The sequence below is a fragment of the Anomalospiza imberbis genome, chromosome 1 (genome assembly GCF_031753505.1).
Source record: "Anomalospiza imberbis isolate Cuckoo-Finch-1a 21T00152 chromosome 1, ASM3175350v1, whole genome shotgun sequence".
Lineage (NCBI taxonomy): Eukaryota > Metazoa > Chordata > Aves > Passeriformes > Viduidae > Anomalospiza > Anomalospiza imberbis.
This window is the reverse complement of record NC_089681.1, coordinates 75,225,622-75,245,068: the sequence shown is the minus strand read 5'-3', so window position 1 is coordinate 75,245,068 and position 19,447 is coordinate 75,225,622. Positions and strand designations below refer to the sequence as shown.

The 19,447-nt window shown below is 38.4% G+C and overlaps 2 protein-coding genes across 2 annotated transcripts in view; both read left to right on the top strand.

Moving 5' to 3' along the window:
- Positions 1 to 19,447, top strand: part of RETREG1 (reticulophagy regulator 1) — a 124,255-nt gene that overhangs the window by 25,505 nt on the left and 79,303 nt on the right. The window lies entirely within an intron of this gene.
- Positions 1 to 19,447, top strand: part of MYO10 (myosin X) — a 163,634-nt gene that overhangs the window by 142,240 nt on the left and 1,947 nt on the right. Inside the window, exons 27-39 of the mRNA XM_068197079.1 lie at positions 611 to 854; positions 3,065 to 3,160; positions 6,484 to 6,577; positions 7,355 to 7,410; positions 8,945 to 9,087; positions 9,508 to 9,702; positions 10,791 to 10,948; positions 12,237 to 12,360; positions 13,334 to 13,631; positions 14,359 to 14,566; positions 15,167 to 15,303; positions 16,106 to 16,226; positions 18,673 to 19,125. Of these exons, the coding sequence (XP_068053180.1) occupies positions 611 to 854; positions 3,065 to 3,160; positions 6,484 to 6,577; positions 7,355 to 7,410; positions 8,945 to 9,087; positions 9,508 to 9,702; positions 10,791 to 10,948; positions 12,237 to 12,360; positions 13,334 to 13,631; positions 14,359 to 14,566; positions 15,167 to 15,303; positions 16,106 to 16,226; positions 18,673 to 19,125 (2,327 nt within the window). The remainder of the gene's footprint in view (positions 1 to 610; positions 855 to 3,064; positions 3,161 to 6,483; positions 6,578 to 7,354; positions 7,411 to 8,944; positions 9,088 to 9,507; positions 9,703 to 10,790; positions 10,949 to 12,236; positions 12,361 to 13,333; positions 13,632 to 14,358; positions 14,567 to 15,166; positions 15,304 to 16,105; positions 16,227 to 18,672; positions 19,126 to 19,447) is intronic.

Genomic DNA, 19,447 nt, shown 5'->3' with positions numbered 1-19,447 from the left:
ACTTTTACTTTCTGACATAGCTAGCAGGTCATCAAACAGGATCAGTTTGTTTTTATGACTGTGCTGTAACTCCAGTGCAAAAGGTGCATTGCCTACTGCATGGCCACACTTCGGAATGACTGAGCTCACACTGGTGTATTTCCTGCTCTAAACATAGCTTTTGTCGGGTTTTGTGGTTCTGAGTTAAACGTTGTTACCTCCTAATAACCTGAAGAGAGGAAAGAGCTGAACACTAATTTTTTTTTAGATTATCACTGAAATACATTGAAAACAGTCTTAAAGATCAGATTCTCATGTGCAGCAAGGCTTTTCAGTAATTTATTGTTATAGATATGTTATGTATATGTACATGTAATTATATGTATGTTTCATCTATTTTTTGTAATACAGACCTACTACAATTTATAATTTAAGGGTGTTTAGATTGGCAACAATATTGGTGGCCATAAAGATATGTAAAAATGAGGTTTTGTGGCTTACAGCAGACACTCAGTTTAACTCCAGTATTGTTGGTCAGCACCTTCCAGTTTTGGTGCTGTTCACAGCATCTGTTTTATGATAAAGCTGTTTGTTTTAACTGCATATAACCCACATTTGTCCCTCTTGCCAGGTGGCTTAATCAACACATGGAAGCGACGCTGGTGTGTCCTGAAAGATGAGACCTTCCTGTGGTTTCGTTCTAAGCAGGAAGCACTTAAGCAGGGTTGGCTTCACAAAAAGGGAGGTGGATCATCAACGCTTTCCAGAAGGAACTGGAAGAAAAGATGGTTTGTTCTCAGACAGTCCAGGTTGATGTACTTTGAAAATGACAGTGAAGAAAAGCTAAAGGGTGCCATGGATGTCCGAACTGCCAAGTAGGTTTACATAGTTTTATGTTAGCCATGGTTCCTTCTAAGTAGTACTTGGGGTTCGGTCTGGGAAGACATTGAGTGCCCTGCCTACAAATTGTGTGAATGCAAGCAGGAGAGTGTGTGTGGTGAAGTTAGTGAAAGCAAGTGTTGTCCTTAGTTGGCTCTCTCTTAAGACTAGAGAGTGCTCCAGAGTTAAGCCAGTGCCAAATACTTCCAAAAAATGCTGCTGTAATGAACCCATCTATGCTTTCTCCCAGACTAGAGGCCCTACTTAGTCTGTAATGATTCCCAAGGCAATCTGGGGCATGTTGCCAAGTCTGTTGCTGCAGGCAAACCCAGAATGAAGAGGGTGGAATTAATAGGCCCTGAGTATATTGAAGTTCGCATGGGTCAAAGCTGAATCTTCTGTATGTATTTAGATTTTTTTTCATGCTTTAAATAATTGTGGTAGTCTAGAAAAGTCTTTAAAATGCATATATTCATTAAAAAACCAAGATTACTAAACCTAATAACTTATGCCTTGTTAACTGAAGGTCCTTAAGACTAAGAATTTTATGCTTCCTGAAGCATGCAGAAAAAAAAGTTTTCTACTGGATGGTATTTCTTTCTAAACAATTTAGGATTATCTACCTAATTTAAAAAATTAGAGTGTGCTAACATTAGTTGTCTGTTTTCTTTTAAAGTGTACCTAAGCTTTCATCCAAAGTAGAGAGAAACAGAAAAGGCTATTAACACTCAATTCCACTCTGTGCCTTGTAATCTGCAACTGTCCAATTTGTTTGTTACTTTAACAGAGAGTTTAAACTAAATTTAAATATTTGATTAATCTTTTCTTTGGCAGTCCTGCCTTGAGTCTGATTTCAAGTAGGACAGAAAAGAGTTTCAGTGAGAATCCTGACTTGCTCCTGAAATCCACTGGGCTGTTGGCAGTCAAGTAAATTTCTGAAAAGAAGCTGAAGATCCTACCTTTTTTATTCTATTAAAACTAGATTTAACTCTGTCTCATTAGCATTTATTTAGCATATTTTTCTAATATGTTCAATCAGTCATTCTTTTTTGTTGTTGTTACCTCATTGCTTCATTTGCTGTGCTCTATAGACGTTCTTTAAAATTATCAGAAAAAGTTTACTGAACCTAGTTTGAACTGTAGGTTCAATCAGTGACTGCTTATAAATAAGCTAAAAGAAAGGGTACATGTATTTAAAGAATGATGTTTCATAAGAAATAAACAATAGCTTTTCTACATAGTGTTAATATTTACTGAATGCATTCCTAACCTATAGTGCAATTCACGCATTTCACCACTCTAACTAGGGACCCTGTTTAGTTTAAAAAATCTCAGGCTGCTTCAAACACAGCACAGGAAGGTATTCTATTGGACACTGTTACTGAGAGGAAAGGAATCAAACAGTAAAAAAATCCCACCTTTTTGTATTGATAGCAGATGGATCATCCTCATGAGTGTGATATGTGGAGCTTGCATATATTGTTTATAGGACTGCGATTTATGAGAATAGTATAGCTGATAGGGAAATATAGCCAGCTAAGGAAATAGTAACCTTCAGGCAAATACAGCAAAACAGCAAAACGGAAATTAGGTGTATTTCTTAAGCTACAGGGAATTCTAATTCCCTGTACTTTAATACTGTAATTATTGCTAAAATCTTCACAGTTGTTTTTATATCAATATTTAGATGTCCGAACTAAAAATTAGAACTATGTAATTTTTGAGCAGATGAGTGCTCAGCTTTTTCTGTAAGTCATGTTTGGAATTGTCCTTTTGCTGACTCACAGCCACACAGAATCACTGATCCAGGTTTTGTTTTATTTCAGTTTTCAATCTTCAACAGCTTTCCTTTAGCACTCCAAAAATCACATGGTTATACAGTCAGTTCAGAAATATATCCATTTCTTAACTCAGTTATCTTTGCCTCTCTTGGGGTTTGATAATGCTTCGCTTTTTCTTCAGTTCTTGGTCAAATGGTAACAGAATGGTCACTTTGGTATAGTGACATTCATAGTAGTTTGAATATTTGTACTAGTTTGGCAAACTAATACTGAGTCTGATAAATCATGTTGTGAGTCTTAAAAATGAACCTGATGAAGACTGCTGTTATTTTAAGTATCAGTAGTTTGTGAGCTTCTCAGCAGAACAGAATTTTCAAAATGTTGATAACCTGTAATGCTCAATATTGGTGTTTTCCTTTTTTCAGAGAGATTGTTGATAATACAGGCAAAGAAAATGGTATTGATCTAATAATGAGTGATAGGACCTACCACTTAATTGCTGAATCTCCTGAGGATGCAAGGTAGGAAAATCATCAGGCCTATCTTCTTTTCCTTTTCTTTTCCTTTTTAACCTGTATGCCATTCTGACTTTGCCTTGTCACTAATTTGTTTGACCACTGTCACAAAATATTCAGCTGTGTTGAACACGTTGGGTTTAACACACTTTTTGAAAGGCTTGCTGAGGAGAAAACCTTGTGGCAGACAATTACTGGGAAGACTCAGATTGCCAATGAAAATTTGCCTAGGATTTGGCTATTACCCATGTGTTACTAGCAACTTTCTGAAATGTAATTTGACTGTAGAGAGGTAGTCATTAGCCACTGATGCTTTCCTTGCAGATTACCCTGCTGTGTTTAGCTGCATTGATCAAATCAATATTTGAGACCCTGTAGTTTTCCTGAAATGAAGCATTTTGTTCCTAGGGGTGGGGTCTGTTTGTTCAAGAGGAATCTATATTTTTTTCAGATAGAAGTTGTAATGCGGTCACTGTATTTTAGAGCAAAAGCATATCCATGTAAGAGTGTGTAAGAGAGTGCTCCCCTTTCTGCATATTTAAAAAGGGTCTTGCTTTTGTTGCTAAAGGATCCATATCTAACCATGGAGGAGGCAGGTGGGTGAGGAGCAAGTCTGACTTGTCCTATCAGTTGTAGAGCATCTTGAAAAAAAATTGCCATGCCACAGCTCACGCAAGATAATAATATGCTTGCCTATAAAAATCAAGCATTTAAATAAAGTTAACTTAGTAATCAGAGCTTATCCATTGCCTTGCTGCCCCATGGCCAGAATACAGCGTGCCTTTGTCAACATCACTTGAGGCTCACAAGCCTCAAAAGTTCTTTCATAATCTGTTTTTTGCAAAAGTAGAATGCCTTCCTATATCACAGGACCCTGAGTACAGATGTAGATGTAGCAATGAAAAATCCATCCTCATTTTTTTAGGTATCCTTAAAGTTATCCTTAAAATAACTAAAAGCTTTCTAGCATTTACTGTTAAGATTCTTGTGGGATGTAAGCATATTTCAAAATGAAAACTTAGCTAAAGTCTCTTCTACCAGACTTGTGTATGTGCCCTAGGGACCAATAAGCAATTATCAGCACATAGATTTGTCTGTTGCCATGCATCTCCTTCATTTCTTTCTTGAAGATGCAGGAGGAGACACTATGCATTCTTGTTGTGTGTAGTACAAATAACAAACCATCCAGATTAAATTACCTTTTACCAGTGTATTTCTTTTATCTCACTTGTCCCAGAAGACTTAATGAGGAAGATGTGTAAGGATTTGCAGATAGGCTTAAGTCAAAACCTTGTTAACAAAGCATTTGAAAAATGAAGTATGAATAATTGGGCTGTGTTTGGTCCACATCTGCTATTGAAAAAATATTTTGTACCTGGGCTTAGATCAGGATCTGAGGCTGCTTTTTGTTCAAATTAAGGGAAAAACCAAGAAAAACATGGCACAGGCCCCCAGAAGTGGAGTTACTATTACTGAAGAAGTAATGCTTCAGTGGGCAGCCATTGCTGAGGGTTTGTTCCTTTCAAATCCCTAGCCTTTTTCCCTATTTCTGTGTTCTGGGACTCAGCTGAAAAACAAAGGAGGTCCTGAGAGGGAAAAAAGCAAAAATAAAGTCTGCCTTTGTTTTTTGCAAAGTGCCATGATTCATTTCGTTTTCATTGTTTAACAAAGATTAAATTAAATCAGGAAAACTCTGAATTGTTCTTTAAAATCTATCCATAAATTATCACTAGATGTGCATACAGTGCTAGGAAGTCTTTTTTCTTTTTTTTAATTGAAATAGAGGTTTCACTTTAAATACATTTGCAATTCCTGAGCCCAGATAGGAAAGACGAATTTAATTTGTGGGAATCTTTTGGTTGGTGAGGCTTAGTTTTCTTCAGTTTCAGCTTTACTTCAGCTGGTGGTTCCTCCTCTCTAGACAACAGCTTCTCTCCTTTTTTTATGGCATTGCCTTCCATCCAGCAAAGTGTTAAGTACAGCCTCTCTGTGGGTGTCTCTGAGTCTTAAAAAAAGAATCAAAACAAAATATGTTCTCATCTGCTTTATGATCTGGCACTCTCAATCTTCGTTTTTCTTCATTGCTTGCACTGTTTCTAATAAAAGTGTGAGCCGATAAAAAGAATTTAGGATATGGCAGTGATGGTACTGTCTGACAGCCTACACAGTTTTTCTCAAGCTATTTTAGCAGTTCTGTTTCCAGAAATCTACATTTTGGGGGAACAGTTGGCTTCTGAATGCTGGAGTTAAGGAGGTAGCTCTTCAGTGTCCTAGACAAAAATTCCATGACTATAAGCAATTGCAGAAAAGATGACTTCATATTTAAGTCCAGTAGTTTGCAGTAGGTTGAGTTTTTCCTCAACCCCGTGATGGCAGAGGAGTCTCTGCAGCAAAGTGAGGAGTCTGTTTTAAAGGCTGGGCTTTTGAGCCCTTTGAAAACTTGGCCCCAGGTGGTTTTCATTAGAATGGCAAATTCATATCTCAAAGAATGGCATTCAGGAACCTGTTGAACAGGCCAAGCTCTGCCCTTAGATTTCAGTGGGATTCTTTAGAGCAGTTGAGCTTTATCATGTACAAATGCCAGAAGGATGGAGGTTTCCCAGAAGCAGAAGGTGTGGTTGGAATTAAATCCATCTGCAATTGCTGCTCAGGACTAGGGGCTGAAGCACTGGAAACCTCTCTGCCACTTTTCCTATTGTGGATATGTACAGTGCCACTGGAGTGGCACAAATTTGCTCATCCTTCCAGCAGCTGGATTTTTCAGTGCTCCATAGAGAACAAAAACTGTAGAGGTATTTGCTTGGGGGTTTTATTCTTTTTTTTCCTCTCAGTTGTGCTTCTACAGAGAACTCAATGGACCTGGGTGGTCTTTGCAGAAGTATCACTGTAAGAAATTACTACCAGACATGCTATCGGTGCAGCACAATTTATAATCTGAAGGTTGGGATTCCCATTAAAGGCTTTGTGTGTAGCTAGCAATGTATTTTATTCCAGATGAAACATGTGGAATGTGTTAAAAGACTCTCCAAGCACTCAGATGTTTCAGTGTGCTTACAGCAGTTTTTCAGAGATGCCACTTAGTATACAAGGTACTTTTTGTCAGGAAGAAGGGTATGACACAAGCTTGGATGGAAGATCTGGAGCGGCTTGCTTGCACCCAGTGTTACTTATGCTGACATAAAGACTTGCTGGTTTTATGCCTGTTGACAAAAGGAATTTTGAACAATTTCAAAAACCTGCAGAACCTGCTACATCTCTGCAGAACAAAGGTGACAGAAGGCTTGTGCAGAGCCAAAATTTTACTTATACTTCTGCCTTTCTCTCCCCAGCCAGTGGTTCAGTGTACTGAGTCAAGTCCATGCGTCCACAGAGCAAGAGATCCGGGAGATGCATGATGAGCAGGCAAATCCACAGAATGCTGTGGTAAGTCTAAATCTGAAGAACTTTTCAAACCAAATATTTTTAGAAAACAGGGCCACTGTGGTGGCCACAGCCTCTGAGAGTCACAAGCTACTTTGTTTAAATGTGGTGGTAGCTGTGACACTGGCCAGAGCTCCCATGTCTTTGGTCCCGTAGCTGTACGAGGAGGGAGTGTGACTTCTGAGTCCTGTCCCATCATTCACCCTGATGAAAAATGACTGTTGGTTTTGGGGGTGTTTTTTCTGGTCCATTTCCCTATCACATCACAGTGTATGCTTGATTTTGAAATTTTGCAAAGATACTGTTAATGAGTAAATTAAAAACCCAAGAGTCAAAAACTCAATATTTCTCTAATCCTTCGTTTACCATCCTGTACAACATATATTGGTAATTAATAAAATACATCTGGAACCTAATATCAAGCAAAGGAAAACAAAAACTTCTGCTTAATGGCTTTAGAAGTTTGTTTTGAGAGAATGCCATTTCTATTGGGATGGCAGTTTTCAGTGAAAAATTCAAGCATGTTTGGAAGCATAAAAAAGAGCAGTTTTTGAGTTGTCTCCATCCTAACTACAAATAATCTTTCACTGGATCTATTCGTCCAAGTCTCTTAGTTTTCCCCTCAGCAGTTTTAATGGTTAAGAGAAACTGATGCGCAAACCTGCAGTTCATTTTGCTTGATCAAAGCTGCTGCTTCTTTCTCCTGTCTCTCAGAAGAATACTGTGAGTAATGTAACAGTGATTGTCTTCCTCATTTTCTCGTTGGATATTTGTTTATAGGGTACACTCGATGTAGGACTAATTGATTCTGTCTGTGCTGCTGACAATCCAGATAGGTAAGTCAGAACCATGCCTGGTGACTTTCGTTTTCTCCTGTCTCTAACCAAAATCAGATACTTTACGCTTTAGTCTCTATATTCTACTGGCCAAACATGTATTAAAATGATTCATTATTGCCTCCATTTTCATAGCACTAAACACCACATGTTAAAACATGGAGGAGGAATGATGGTGCATTTTGGGGAGGCTTCAGTAACTTCCATGACACTGCTTCATACCCAAACTCTTCAGCTCCTAACATGATCCAAAACTGGAAGATTACATATTTCTTTCATTTATACAAGTAATACTCCTGAAAAAAAAGAACAGCTGATTTTTGAGTTCCTTAGTGATGTAGTAGGCAGAAAATTTAATTTTAATGTTTTCTTTCTGTTCAGCTTCTCCTTCATGAATGTTGTATTCTCCAGAGATGAAAACTACTTCCCCAGAATAAAAATGTCTTATAACAAAGAAGACATTGCAGCATAAGAACAACAAAAATGTCGGGTTATTCTGAGTTCTTGAACTACTAATGGTGTTTAGGGAAATAAAAAGTAATCTGGGTTGAGACTACGACTGGTTTATAAGGTTACTGGATGTGAGGTGTTATTTGAACTGCAGGGGCTCACTCCAGCTTCTCCTCATTGTGCACATATGTAAAACAGCTGGTTTTAATTTAGTGCTTTGTCCTTGGTCTGCCAAAACACTGATACCAGAAGTAACAGTGAATTTACAAGCCTGGGTTTCCTAAACAATACGACACAAATGTCCAGAGCTTTCACAATTTTAAATTAGCATTTCTCCTGCATTAAGTTAATGCAGTAAGTTAAGCATTTCTCTTGTAAGCATTTTTCACATGGATTTTTTAGTCTTGTGGGGGGATTTTATGTTATGTTTTGGGGGTTTGCTCCAGATGAAAAAAATAATGGTAAAGGGTTAAAGCAAGTGTTGTAGTCCAAGGAACCTGCCTGTCTGATCCAGAGAGCCATCAGCACACTTCTCTTGGGCTAGTTCTTCATGCTTCAGTGAATCCTGGTGTAGGATTGGGTAAAAGCCAGACTCTCATTAAAAATAGATTGTATTCTCTGTGAATTGGGTTGCACTGCATTAAAAATAAAAGAATCCATGTTCACATGCTGCTTTACTATAGACCTTTGTATACTGTAGTTTGTTTTAGCTAATGTAGCTACTGAAGCAGATACTCTAAATAGATCTGACCCTGAAACAGTTCTGATTCAATGCAAAAGTGAATGATTAAAGTTTGGAAGATTTTCTCACCACAGATTTTTCTTGAGATGACAAGTTGCAATTTAATGTGAACTTGCCCACCATTCATAGCCCTTGCATTTTGGTGTGAATGTAACATAACTGAGTCTTTTCAAACACTTAATATTTTTCTTTAGGTGATAACTAAGTAATGCATTAGAGGTGGACAGTATTTTTCTGGATAGAAAAAGCAAACTATAAACAGTTTTTATGATTATGGGGAGTGAGATAAACAGTATGTATGCTGATTTTAAAGGCTGTTTCAACTGTCATTTATTTTCATAGACCCAATTCATTTGTGATCATCACTGCTAATCGTGTTCTTCACTGTAATGCTGACACTCCTGAAGAGATGCATCATTGGATAACCCTGCTCCAGAGGTCAAAGGGGGACACTAGAGTGGAGGGACAAGAATTCATTGTGAGGGGTAAGAACTGAGTGGGGCAGTAAAAAGTAAATAACATCTGTTATGCTTTGAAGAGACTGTTCCCACAATACAATGTGGGTAATATGCCAACACGATTAGTGTTGCAGCCTCCTTCGTGTAGTGGACTTTACTCACAAATTAATACAGCTGAAATTTTTTTGAGAGGATGCCATTTCTGTTGTGATGGCAGTTTTCAGTGATAATTCTTCTTGTGAAACATCAAAATGGAAAGGTTTTCATATTAATTTTATCTTTATAATTTCATTGTTTGAGAATTTGACTCGATGTTGTTTCATATGTGAGCTTATCAATTCACACAATGTTTTTGTTGTTGAAAGTATACTACTTACTTTTAGCAACCTACTTTTGTCCAACTCCATTCAAGAAAAAGAAGTGTGATTCAAATTGTGTCCTAAACAGGGTGGCTCCACAAGGAAGTAAAGAACAACCCAAAGATGTCCTCATTAAAACTAAAGAAGCGTTGGTTTGTTTTGACACACAATTCTTTGGACTACTACAAGAGTTCGGAGAAAAATGCTTTGAAATTGGGTACACTGGTCCTGAACAGCCTCTGCTCAGTGGTCCCACCTGATGAAAAAATCTTCAAAGAGACAGGTAATTGCTGTTGTTCAAGTATGCCTTCTAGCATGCCTTCAAGTATGTCCTTCTAGCTAGTAGTACAAGAAACAAGAAACAATATTTTAAATGGATTATTATGGGCGCAGTTCCATGAACAAATCCAGTTCCCAAGTCACTGAGGTGTTCTACAGGGTATTACTGGTTGAAAAACAAAGGTAGAGCAGTAAAATTTCTTCTCACCAACATTCAAATTATCACAGACTGACACTGCTGCCAAGTTAGTCTGAACACTTACGCTTACACATCAAAGACTTGGGGAAAGACATGGGTAGCACTCTGCTCATACATTATTTTATGTGGAACTGTGAGGGCCAACACTGGAGCAGGTATAAGGAGATGCAGGGTAAGAGTCCAGTTTGTGGTAACCTACATCCTACACCTGAGTCAGCTCCACTGTGCATTTTCAGAACTGGTTTTCAACTCAGAAGCGTCTGTTTGCAAATGAGAAGTGACTGTTGACAGTCCTGTATTATCTCATTGGGGTCACTGACACTTCAAAGAGGCTTTCACTAGCAAAAGATGAAACACATTTCCTTTTACTGAATCTGTTTCATAAAAAGCCTATACAGTGATGCAGCGAGAGAATTTGAACTGAAATGCTCTTCCTGTTACAGTTTCCACTTCATTGGTGTAAAATTAAAGACAGAGGAGGTAGTTTGTGCTTTATGCCTGTTTTGACGTGTGCCACGGACTATGAAAGACTCTCGCATACAAAGCAAGTCTGTCTCAGATTTTCCTTCTACAGACAGGACTGGAGAAGTAGGGCCCACAAGCTACAAGGACCTAAGAGTATTCCACAGTATTAACAGTGTTGTCTTGCAGTGATTTTTACTAAGATTACTGGGTAAAACAGGGAGCTGCATGATGCATAGTTGTAGTCTGAGGCTACTCCTAGACTTCTTTAAAAGAGAAAATCTCCTTTAATAACACAGTATCTGTATTGTAATATTTAATAACTCTCACAACTTTAGTTCCTGAAAGACTGCCAGCCTGATCTGGGATGCAGCACTGGGTGTCTGCTGGGCTGCAGCTTGTAATGATGACCAGTTTTGCTGTTGTGCCAGGTTACTGGAATGTGACTGTGTATGGACGCAAACACTGTTACCGTCTCCATACGAAATTGCTTAATGAGGCGACCCGCTGGTCAAGTGCCATCCAGAACGTGATTGACACAAAGGCACCCATTGATACTCCAACTCAGCAGCTTATTCAGGATATTAAGGTAGGCACAAGCAGGATGGCGTGGGGTGAGAAAGAATGGTTCCTTAAATCTTTGTTTTGGCTTTGCCATATTGGGTAATAAAGCAGAAAATTACGTTTTAATTACACAGTGACATGGACTAAAATTGTGAAACCTAAATGTCTTCTCTGACCTGATAAAGGAATTTCTGTCTAAACAGTAGAAGAGCAAACTTTGAAGTGCAGCTTGGAGGGCAAGAGGGATAACTTTTTTCCATTAAAATAGTAACAAGTTTTACTGGTTTGTGTAACTTGACAGGCTACACCTGGCAGTAGAGCACATTGTTCAGGTTCATGAGTTAGCAGATGTGTTTGGCTCTGTCCACAGTGAGCAGCACACCACGATGTGGACTAAACGGCTCTTCTGACTTTTTTTTTGTCATTATGGTTCTTTTCTTTTCTTATGATAGCATGGGCTAAGCATCTCATATCTCTGTGTGATGAGAAAAAACATTCAATTAATGCTTACTGTTTTACAATCTCATTGGAGACAGTGCATGCATAGCCAGATAATGTCCTACTGGAGCTTTTTGCTAATGTGCATTTATGAGAGGATGAGGAGTCTCACAAGAGACCAAAGAAATAGTCAAGAGGGGAGAACTGCTACTGACCCTTTCCCTTTAGAGAGTGCCACCTCTTCTCTCATGGAAAAGCAGTATTAAGTTCTCAGTTTCAAGATTATGAATGCTATTCTTCAGAGCAGGAGAAATATATGGAATTTAGGACTGATAGAAGACAGTGGTCACACATCTGTCAAATCTGGCCTAAGAAGAACATTAAGAGCAGTATTTGGATGTGTAGAGTGGGTGCACCAGGTTTACAGCAGCACTTTGGACTATTTTGTTTGGTAGCTTTTGCAGTTTCTAACTGAAAGGCCAATTAGTTATGCTGGAGAAATACTTTTAAATAAAACTTTAATACAGGTATCCTATTTCCCATTATGAATTACCGGAATAAAAATTAATATAAAATGAAAACACACTTCAGAAATTGTTATGATACTTCATTTTGGTGTCCTGCAGCTCTGCTGTAGTTTGGTTTTTTTACTGCACAGATAAAGCAAGCCTGTCCAAGGCCTGAGGTTGGCAGGTACTGAGCATTCATAGCCCACAGCATGCCATGGCAGCCACAGCACCCACACCTGGATTTTGCACCAAATAGTGTTGGTAACACTGATTGCTCGCTTTGTTACAACCAACCTAAGGTCACAATGCATTGCATTATTCTTAAAGTTGGACCCCAAAACCTCTTTTTTTTTCTTAACCCAATAGGAAAACTGCCTGAATGCTGATGTGGTTGAACAGATTTATAAGAGGAATCCCATTCTCCGTTACACTCATCATCCATTGCACTCACCATTACTGCCACTGCCATATGGGGACATCAATCTAAACTGTAAGTTTTCCAATAATAGAACTACTTTTCCTTATGCAAGACTAAACCAGAGGATGGAATTTTTAAGTCTACAGTGAAGTAATCGTGGCAAAATACATGTTTATAATACAACTAGACAAGCTTCCCTCTTCTCTTTTGAGAATAGCAGTTTGCTAGCATAGAGCCATGGGCTTGTGGTATTCCTTCAAGAGTGTTACAGAAGGGAAGGTTTCTATTGCTTTCAGCAATACAGCTAAGAAGACTGAGTTTGAAAAGTCTAGAACTGAAATAAGCAACTCAACCTGATTCACTCAGTCACCTTGAATCATATTCTTCTCCTCAAATTATTGTTGCTTCTTACCCTCTGTGGGAAGCTGCAGCTGCCACAGGTTCCAGTTAACAGGTATACATTTTATAAAATGGGAAAGGAAGCCTTATTTATGGGAAATAGCATTTAGGAGTGTACATGGTTTTAAAAAGTAATGCTTTGTTTAGTCCTGAAATTATTGTAATCCTCTCTTTTAATATTCTTGATTCAAACACTAATTTAGAAGTCTCGTTTGAATTAATGGTTCAGAGTATTGGTGACTGTGAATTTGGTGTCCGTAAAAAGGATTTGGTTATCTTAGATTGCAACTGCATATTGAACAAGATATTACTCAGACCACAGGTTTCATCCTTGGGAGGAGGGGTGAGATTAATATGGCATGTAATATGGCACTTCAGCAGTGTGACTCGCTCTGAAAGAAAAACTCTCTGTCACAAAAGAGCAATCAATCAAGATACCCCTTTTCAATTAAATTTGGAACAAATCTCAATAGCAAATAAGCTTATAAAATGAGTTTGCATCATACATTTGAAATGGCAAATACAGATTCTAATATCCTACATAACAAGGGTCACAGAGTAGCATTAAGTGATTTCCACATTAAGCTTGAGTGCTTTTTCTTTCATATCTCATCTAAGCACATTTCTCCCAATATTTCTTTTGTAGTGCTGAAAGATAAAGGCTACACAACTCTGCAGGATGAAGCCATCAAGATATTTAATTCTTTACAGCAGCTGGAGTCTATGTCTGATCCCATCCCTATAATCCAAGGTATCCTCCAAACAGGACATGACTTACGACCTCTCCGAGATGAGCTCTACTGTCAGCTCATCAAGCAAACCAATAAAGTGCCTAACCCTGGGAGTGTGGGAAACCTCTATAGCTGGCAAATACTCACCTGCATGAGTTGCACATTTCTGCCCAGTCGCAGCATCCTCAAATATCTCAAGTTTCATCTCAAAAGGTGAGAACTTTTGATCTACTAAAGCACCACAACACACAACAGTGTTTAGATATCTAGAAGTGAGACTTGAAGTTGTATTCACTTAGTAAACTGGCTATGCCAAACAGTGAATCTAAAAACAAAATGTTATAGGAAAAGTGTGTGTGAGTTGGTCTGGATGGAGTTACACACATTTGAGGAATCAAGAAAAATGCCACAAAGTTGAATGCACAATTCCTTAATGTTGGCAAAAGGGGCACTTCCTCTAACTGTATAAACTTAAATGACTTTCATTTGGAAGCCCACTTTCAGCCCATATCCCCAGGTCCCATTCTCAACTGTCCAAACTGTTAAAAATTCTTCATCCCGCTTACCTTAATTTTATGAGATCTGCATCGTGCACATAATAGAACAGTATCATATTTAAAGATGTATGTGAGGTACAAACCTATGATTGCAAATCTGATTTTAAAATATTAGTGAATTAAATAATAATAAATCATTGTTGTTAGTTCAGCATTAACCAGAATGTGGAGTTCCTCTTGCTGTGATGCAATGGAGGAATGCAAAGGGTGTCATTAGGAAAGTTAGTCCACCAACAAACTCAATAATTAAAAAGCTTTGTCTGTACTTGGAGTATGCCAGTTAAGCAGTGTACTGGATACAGAAATACTCTCAGGCGAAAAAAATCCTCAAATAAGCAAACTTCATAGACTGGCAGCTTAAAGTAATAAGCTTTGTCTCACAGGGTTCGTGACCAGTTTCCAGGAACTGAAATGGAGAAATACGCACTTTTCACTTACGAATCTCTGAAGAAAACCAAATGCAGAGAGTTTGTGCCATCGCGAGATGAAATAGAAGCACTGATTGGCAGGCAGGAGATGACATCCACAGTTTATTGCCATGGTGGGGGCTCCTGTAAGATTACAATCAACTCACACACTACGGCTGGAGAGGTGAGAAGTGGTGACAGAATGTCTTTGTAACAAAATCAGCATGTGCCTTCACATGCCAGTCCCAGGCAGCAGTAGTGTGGTTACACTTTGGAAGCTCTGGGGCTTTCTCTGCCAGTCTCTCCTTTTTGGGAAGGAAAGGCTTACAGTGCTGTCCCCCCAGGACAGCTGTCCCTCCGGACAATAAGTTCTGGAGAAATCCGTGCTATAAAAACTTTGTGCTGCAGAGGCTTACCCAGCTGTAGTTCCTTCTTACAGGAAGAATTACAGGAAATACTAAGCAATTAGGCAGAGAGCATTATTGGAGAAACTTTAGTAGACATTGGTGTGTATGAGAGCCAAGCTGCTTCCTAAAACTGGAAGACTCTTGCTGAGTTGGTGAAATACAGGGGGTTATGTCTGGCCAGGAGATAGCACATACATATTCTGAAAGAATAAAAATTACAGTGGAATTTGACAACAATTAATAATGCTGATGAGGACAAGTTAATAATGTTTTTAGCCTAATGTAAAACCTAGCTCTATTTTTTTCAAAGCATCTGTCTTACTCTGTGGTACTGTTTTTCCATGCTATGGTTTTTTCATGTGCTGTTTTTCCATTAGGTGGTTGAAAAGTTAATTCGTGGCTTGGCCATGGAGGATAGCAGAAATATGTTTGCTTTGTTTGAATACAACGGAACTACTGATAAAGCAATTGAAAGCAGAACCATTGTAGCTGATGTCTTGGCAAAGTTTGAAAAGTGAGTGTACCTCTCCTTCTCTCTTCACTCTAATAAGTAGCAATTAAATAAATTTCCAATGTCACTAATGCTGAATTTTCTCTTTGACTTGCTTGTTTGTGATGATGCAGCTGAATTATACACGTGGCCATTTCTGGAACAAAAGGATCTCTTTTTTTAGTTTCCTTAAAAGACTTAATAGCCACTTGTGTTGGTTTTCCTCTGTCCTGACACCAGTAGAGTAATATTTCTCATCGCTATTTCCACATTTTCTTCTCCACTACTACAAATTTTTCCACCGTTACTGGCAGTGTGACTGTGAGAACTGTGCTCCAGGCAGTCACTGCCATTCAAACTACCTAACTTCACATGGAAGCCACCACAGTATAGCTCACACCATTTCTCTTACCAGTAAAATTGAAACCACCTATCGCACTGTAGTAAGAAAATGTAATACAAGCCTAAATACCTGTTTGTCATCCTTACTTTTTATGCATGGCAATCGGCCCCCGTTATCCACATAAAAATGGGGAAAAAAGGAATGTTTTAAGTGTTAAGCAGTTTTATAACAGGACTTAATAATGTTGCTTTTATTAACACCTGACTTATCTAAAATCAACATTTATTAAGAGAATATGGTTAGAAACCTTTGACTTCAGAACTGAGCCAACATTTGTCCTTGATTTTGCTGTAGGCTCTAAATACACAGACGCACATAAAGCAAAGTTCAGCTGATAGCTTGCTTGGATTCTGCAGGTGGCAATTTAGAAAAGAGTTTGATTTCACAGATCTGATCTCTCTCCCTCTTAACACAATGATGCAGGCTTGCTGCCACTGCTGAAGTTGGGGAGATGCACTGGAAGTTCTACTTCAAGCTGTACTGCTTCCTGGACACAGAAAACGTCCCAAAAGATAGCGTGGAATTTGCCTTTATGTTTGAGCAGGTAAAGAACAAAGATTCTGTTTTGAGGCACTTCAAAGAGGAGAGGGAAGAGGGTTCTAGGCAGCAAAGAGAGTGTTATTATTTTGCTTCTGTTCAACTGAATGCACTACTACTCAAGCATCAAGAGCAAAGGAAGCAGTTCAGTAGTCAAAATAGGCCTATCCTGACATAAGTGAAGCACATATGATTTTTCTAGTCTTATGTTTCTTACTTCTGCATTACTTGTCAATTGCTTTCTGTATAGTGGTAGAAAAATTAATAACTGGATCTAAGCTGCATGAAAAATAATACTTGCTTTAAATTTTCCTATTCTTAAACTATTTTCTGAAGAAATTGTAAGAAATAAAGTGAAAAAAGTGGCAACAAATTAATTAATAAGAGATTCCTGCTGGCAACTGTACAGAACTAATTGAGCAATACCTTTTTATCTTTTCAGAAACTGATTGTTTCATAAGTACCATAGTATAATAGTCCAGTCTCAGCAGTAAGACAGCTATTATGAACAGAAATTCACTTAGTGAACATGCTGAGCCCAGAATGAGGCTACACTGCAAAACATAAAATAAGTTAAATTGATTTCTAATGAAAACTAAATGCATCAGCAGCGGGGTTTCTATTATATCAATCCCTGTAGTTACTCAGAAACTCACTGATGGCTTTTATTATTGTTCATTGATCTTCTCCTGTTCTACTATATTGCAAATGATTAAAAATTCTTCCAGCAGTCAACTTCTTTCAGTGGACACTAGACACAGATAAAGATTTCTGTATAGGGTTAAGATTTCTGTCTCTTTGCAACACCAAGACACTGACATTCCGTTGGTGAGCAAGACTGATGTGATCAAGAACTGACGTACCTCAATTTTCATACATATGAAGGGTTTTTCCCTTCTACATCTTCCCTGTAATAGAGCATTTCTTCCTTGTTCAGTTTAAGATTTAAGACACCATATTACACCACAAGTCTACCAAAAGTCTCCTTCCACAGCCTACTACTGTAGCTCAGTCCAGAACTGTTTATTGTTGGCTGAAGGATGTGGGCAATAGGTTGCCCTGGTTGGTCTTAGAATCATGGCCAATCTGTTTGTCTGTTGTGACCTCTAGAGGAGTCCTCCGCTGCCTTTGTTTGGGAAGAAGTTCAAACAGAAAGAAGAAAATCTCTGAGAACTCTGCATCCAATCTGCTATGTTACATTAATGGCTTAAGAAGCAGATTCAGGCAGTTTTCTGTATGAACAGCTAAAACAAGCACATTTGCTGAAGCAGATTGTTTTCATGTGGCATTCTGTGCTGACTAGTGTTTAGCCAAATACTTTATGTCTTGCCAAAACCAGTAGTATTAGTTATAAAGCATGACATTCAATCCCTACCAGCAATATTGCAGCAATACCTTGAAGAGGTAACATCACATTCTAACATCAATTCTGTTCTATTTTTTCTAATTATCTGCTTTTGATGTCTGTCATCAACTTTTTTCAGACAATTATTAAAATTCCCTTTTGTCATCAGTTTTAACTCTGCAGTCTCCATTATTTTAAAGTCTGAATCCTTTAATGATCATAAGGCGCCGAAGAAAATCTTTTAGCTCTTCCTCATTAAAATACTGTCCTTCCATTTCTAAACGAGAGCTCTTTCTTCTGCATGTGTACAATCTCAGGTAAACAATTTTGCACGTTTAAAGGCACATTTTGTACACCTAAACAAACTGGTTGTTACAGAGCTGTGAGTTATCTCTGTGAGTTTACTAAACTTGCAATTCCTGGATCTACAGACACGATGAGTGTTTGCTCTACCACTGTCATATGAAAGAAAACACCTAGCTGCTGCATATTTTCACAGGTTTGAATGAGTGTGCAGAGAGCAGGGATTTTGAAAGAGTCTTCTTGGTTCAGAATCTCATCCCTGATGCTACAGAGCACTGCAATATGTAGATGTTGTACTATCTTGATTTGGGATCCATTGAAGATGTATTGTTTCTCCTTAGTAAAATTACAAAGCTGTCCTAGAACTTGGCTTGTTTGGCTGGAAACATCAGTTTTCACAGCCAGATCATTGAAGGCAGTAAACAAAACAGGAGACCCGTTTCTTCCTAATGCCCTTGAACATAGATGGCTTCTCCTCAATCAGATGTTTAGATCCTGTTTTCTCCCCTTTACATTTTATTTTCCTTTTTCATAGTTCAGCTACTCTTAGATATGGGAGTTCACTAAAAGCTGTCCTAATAAAAGTAATACCCATTTAGCAGGTTCCTCAGTTGCCTTGCAGTTCTTCTGGTAAACCCAGTTTTATCCAGCTTAAATTTGCCAAGAGATTTACCCCATTTGATTGATTTAATGGATCATGTACTTCAGGTCCTGGGTTGGCCTGGAAGTAAATTTACTCCCCTTTGTTTCTCATATTTCTTTCAAAGGCTGCTTTATAAAAAGCTACCTTTTTCCCCCTTGATAGGCTCATGAAGCAGTGATTAAAGGACATTATCCTGCTCCTGAGGAAACCCTCCAGGTCCTTGCAGCTTTGCGTCTTCAGTACCTTCAGGGAGATTACACTGTGCACACCACCATACCAGAACTGGAGGAAGTCTATCCCTTGCAAAAGCTGAAGTCTAGGATTACACAGTCAACCAAAACATTTACTGCATCAGAGAAGGCCGAGAAGAAACGAGCCAGCTTTCTTGAAGGAACACTGCGGAGGAGTTTCCGAAGTGGCTCTGTCAGCAAACAGAAGGTTGAGGAGGATCAGATGTTAGACATGTGGGTCAAAGAGGAAATCTCAGCTTCCAGGACTAGTATTATTGACAAATGGAAAAAACTCCAGAGGATGAATCAGGAGCAGGCCATGGCAAAGTACATGGCTTTGATTAAGGAATGGCCTGGCTACGGTTCAACACTCTTTGACGTAGAGGTAAGACCATATGAACATTCAAACTACAGCTTACACTGTATAGGTGCTGATTTCATTCCAGAGCAGTGAAACCATAAATACAGTATCACAATACTCAGACCACTGACGTAATAAACTCTGAGCTATTAAAAGCCTACTCTCTTTAGCAAGAACGGTAGCTATTTAAATCCACTAGTTAACTGTAAAATAGAGGAACAGAATGCTATTCTGATAGGTTGCAAACAAGTATAAGAAGTATAAAAGGCTACATTTAAAGAGAGACAAGTAGTATGCACTTTTTAACAAATGGTTACAGACAAAAACATCAACAGTAAGTGTTGTG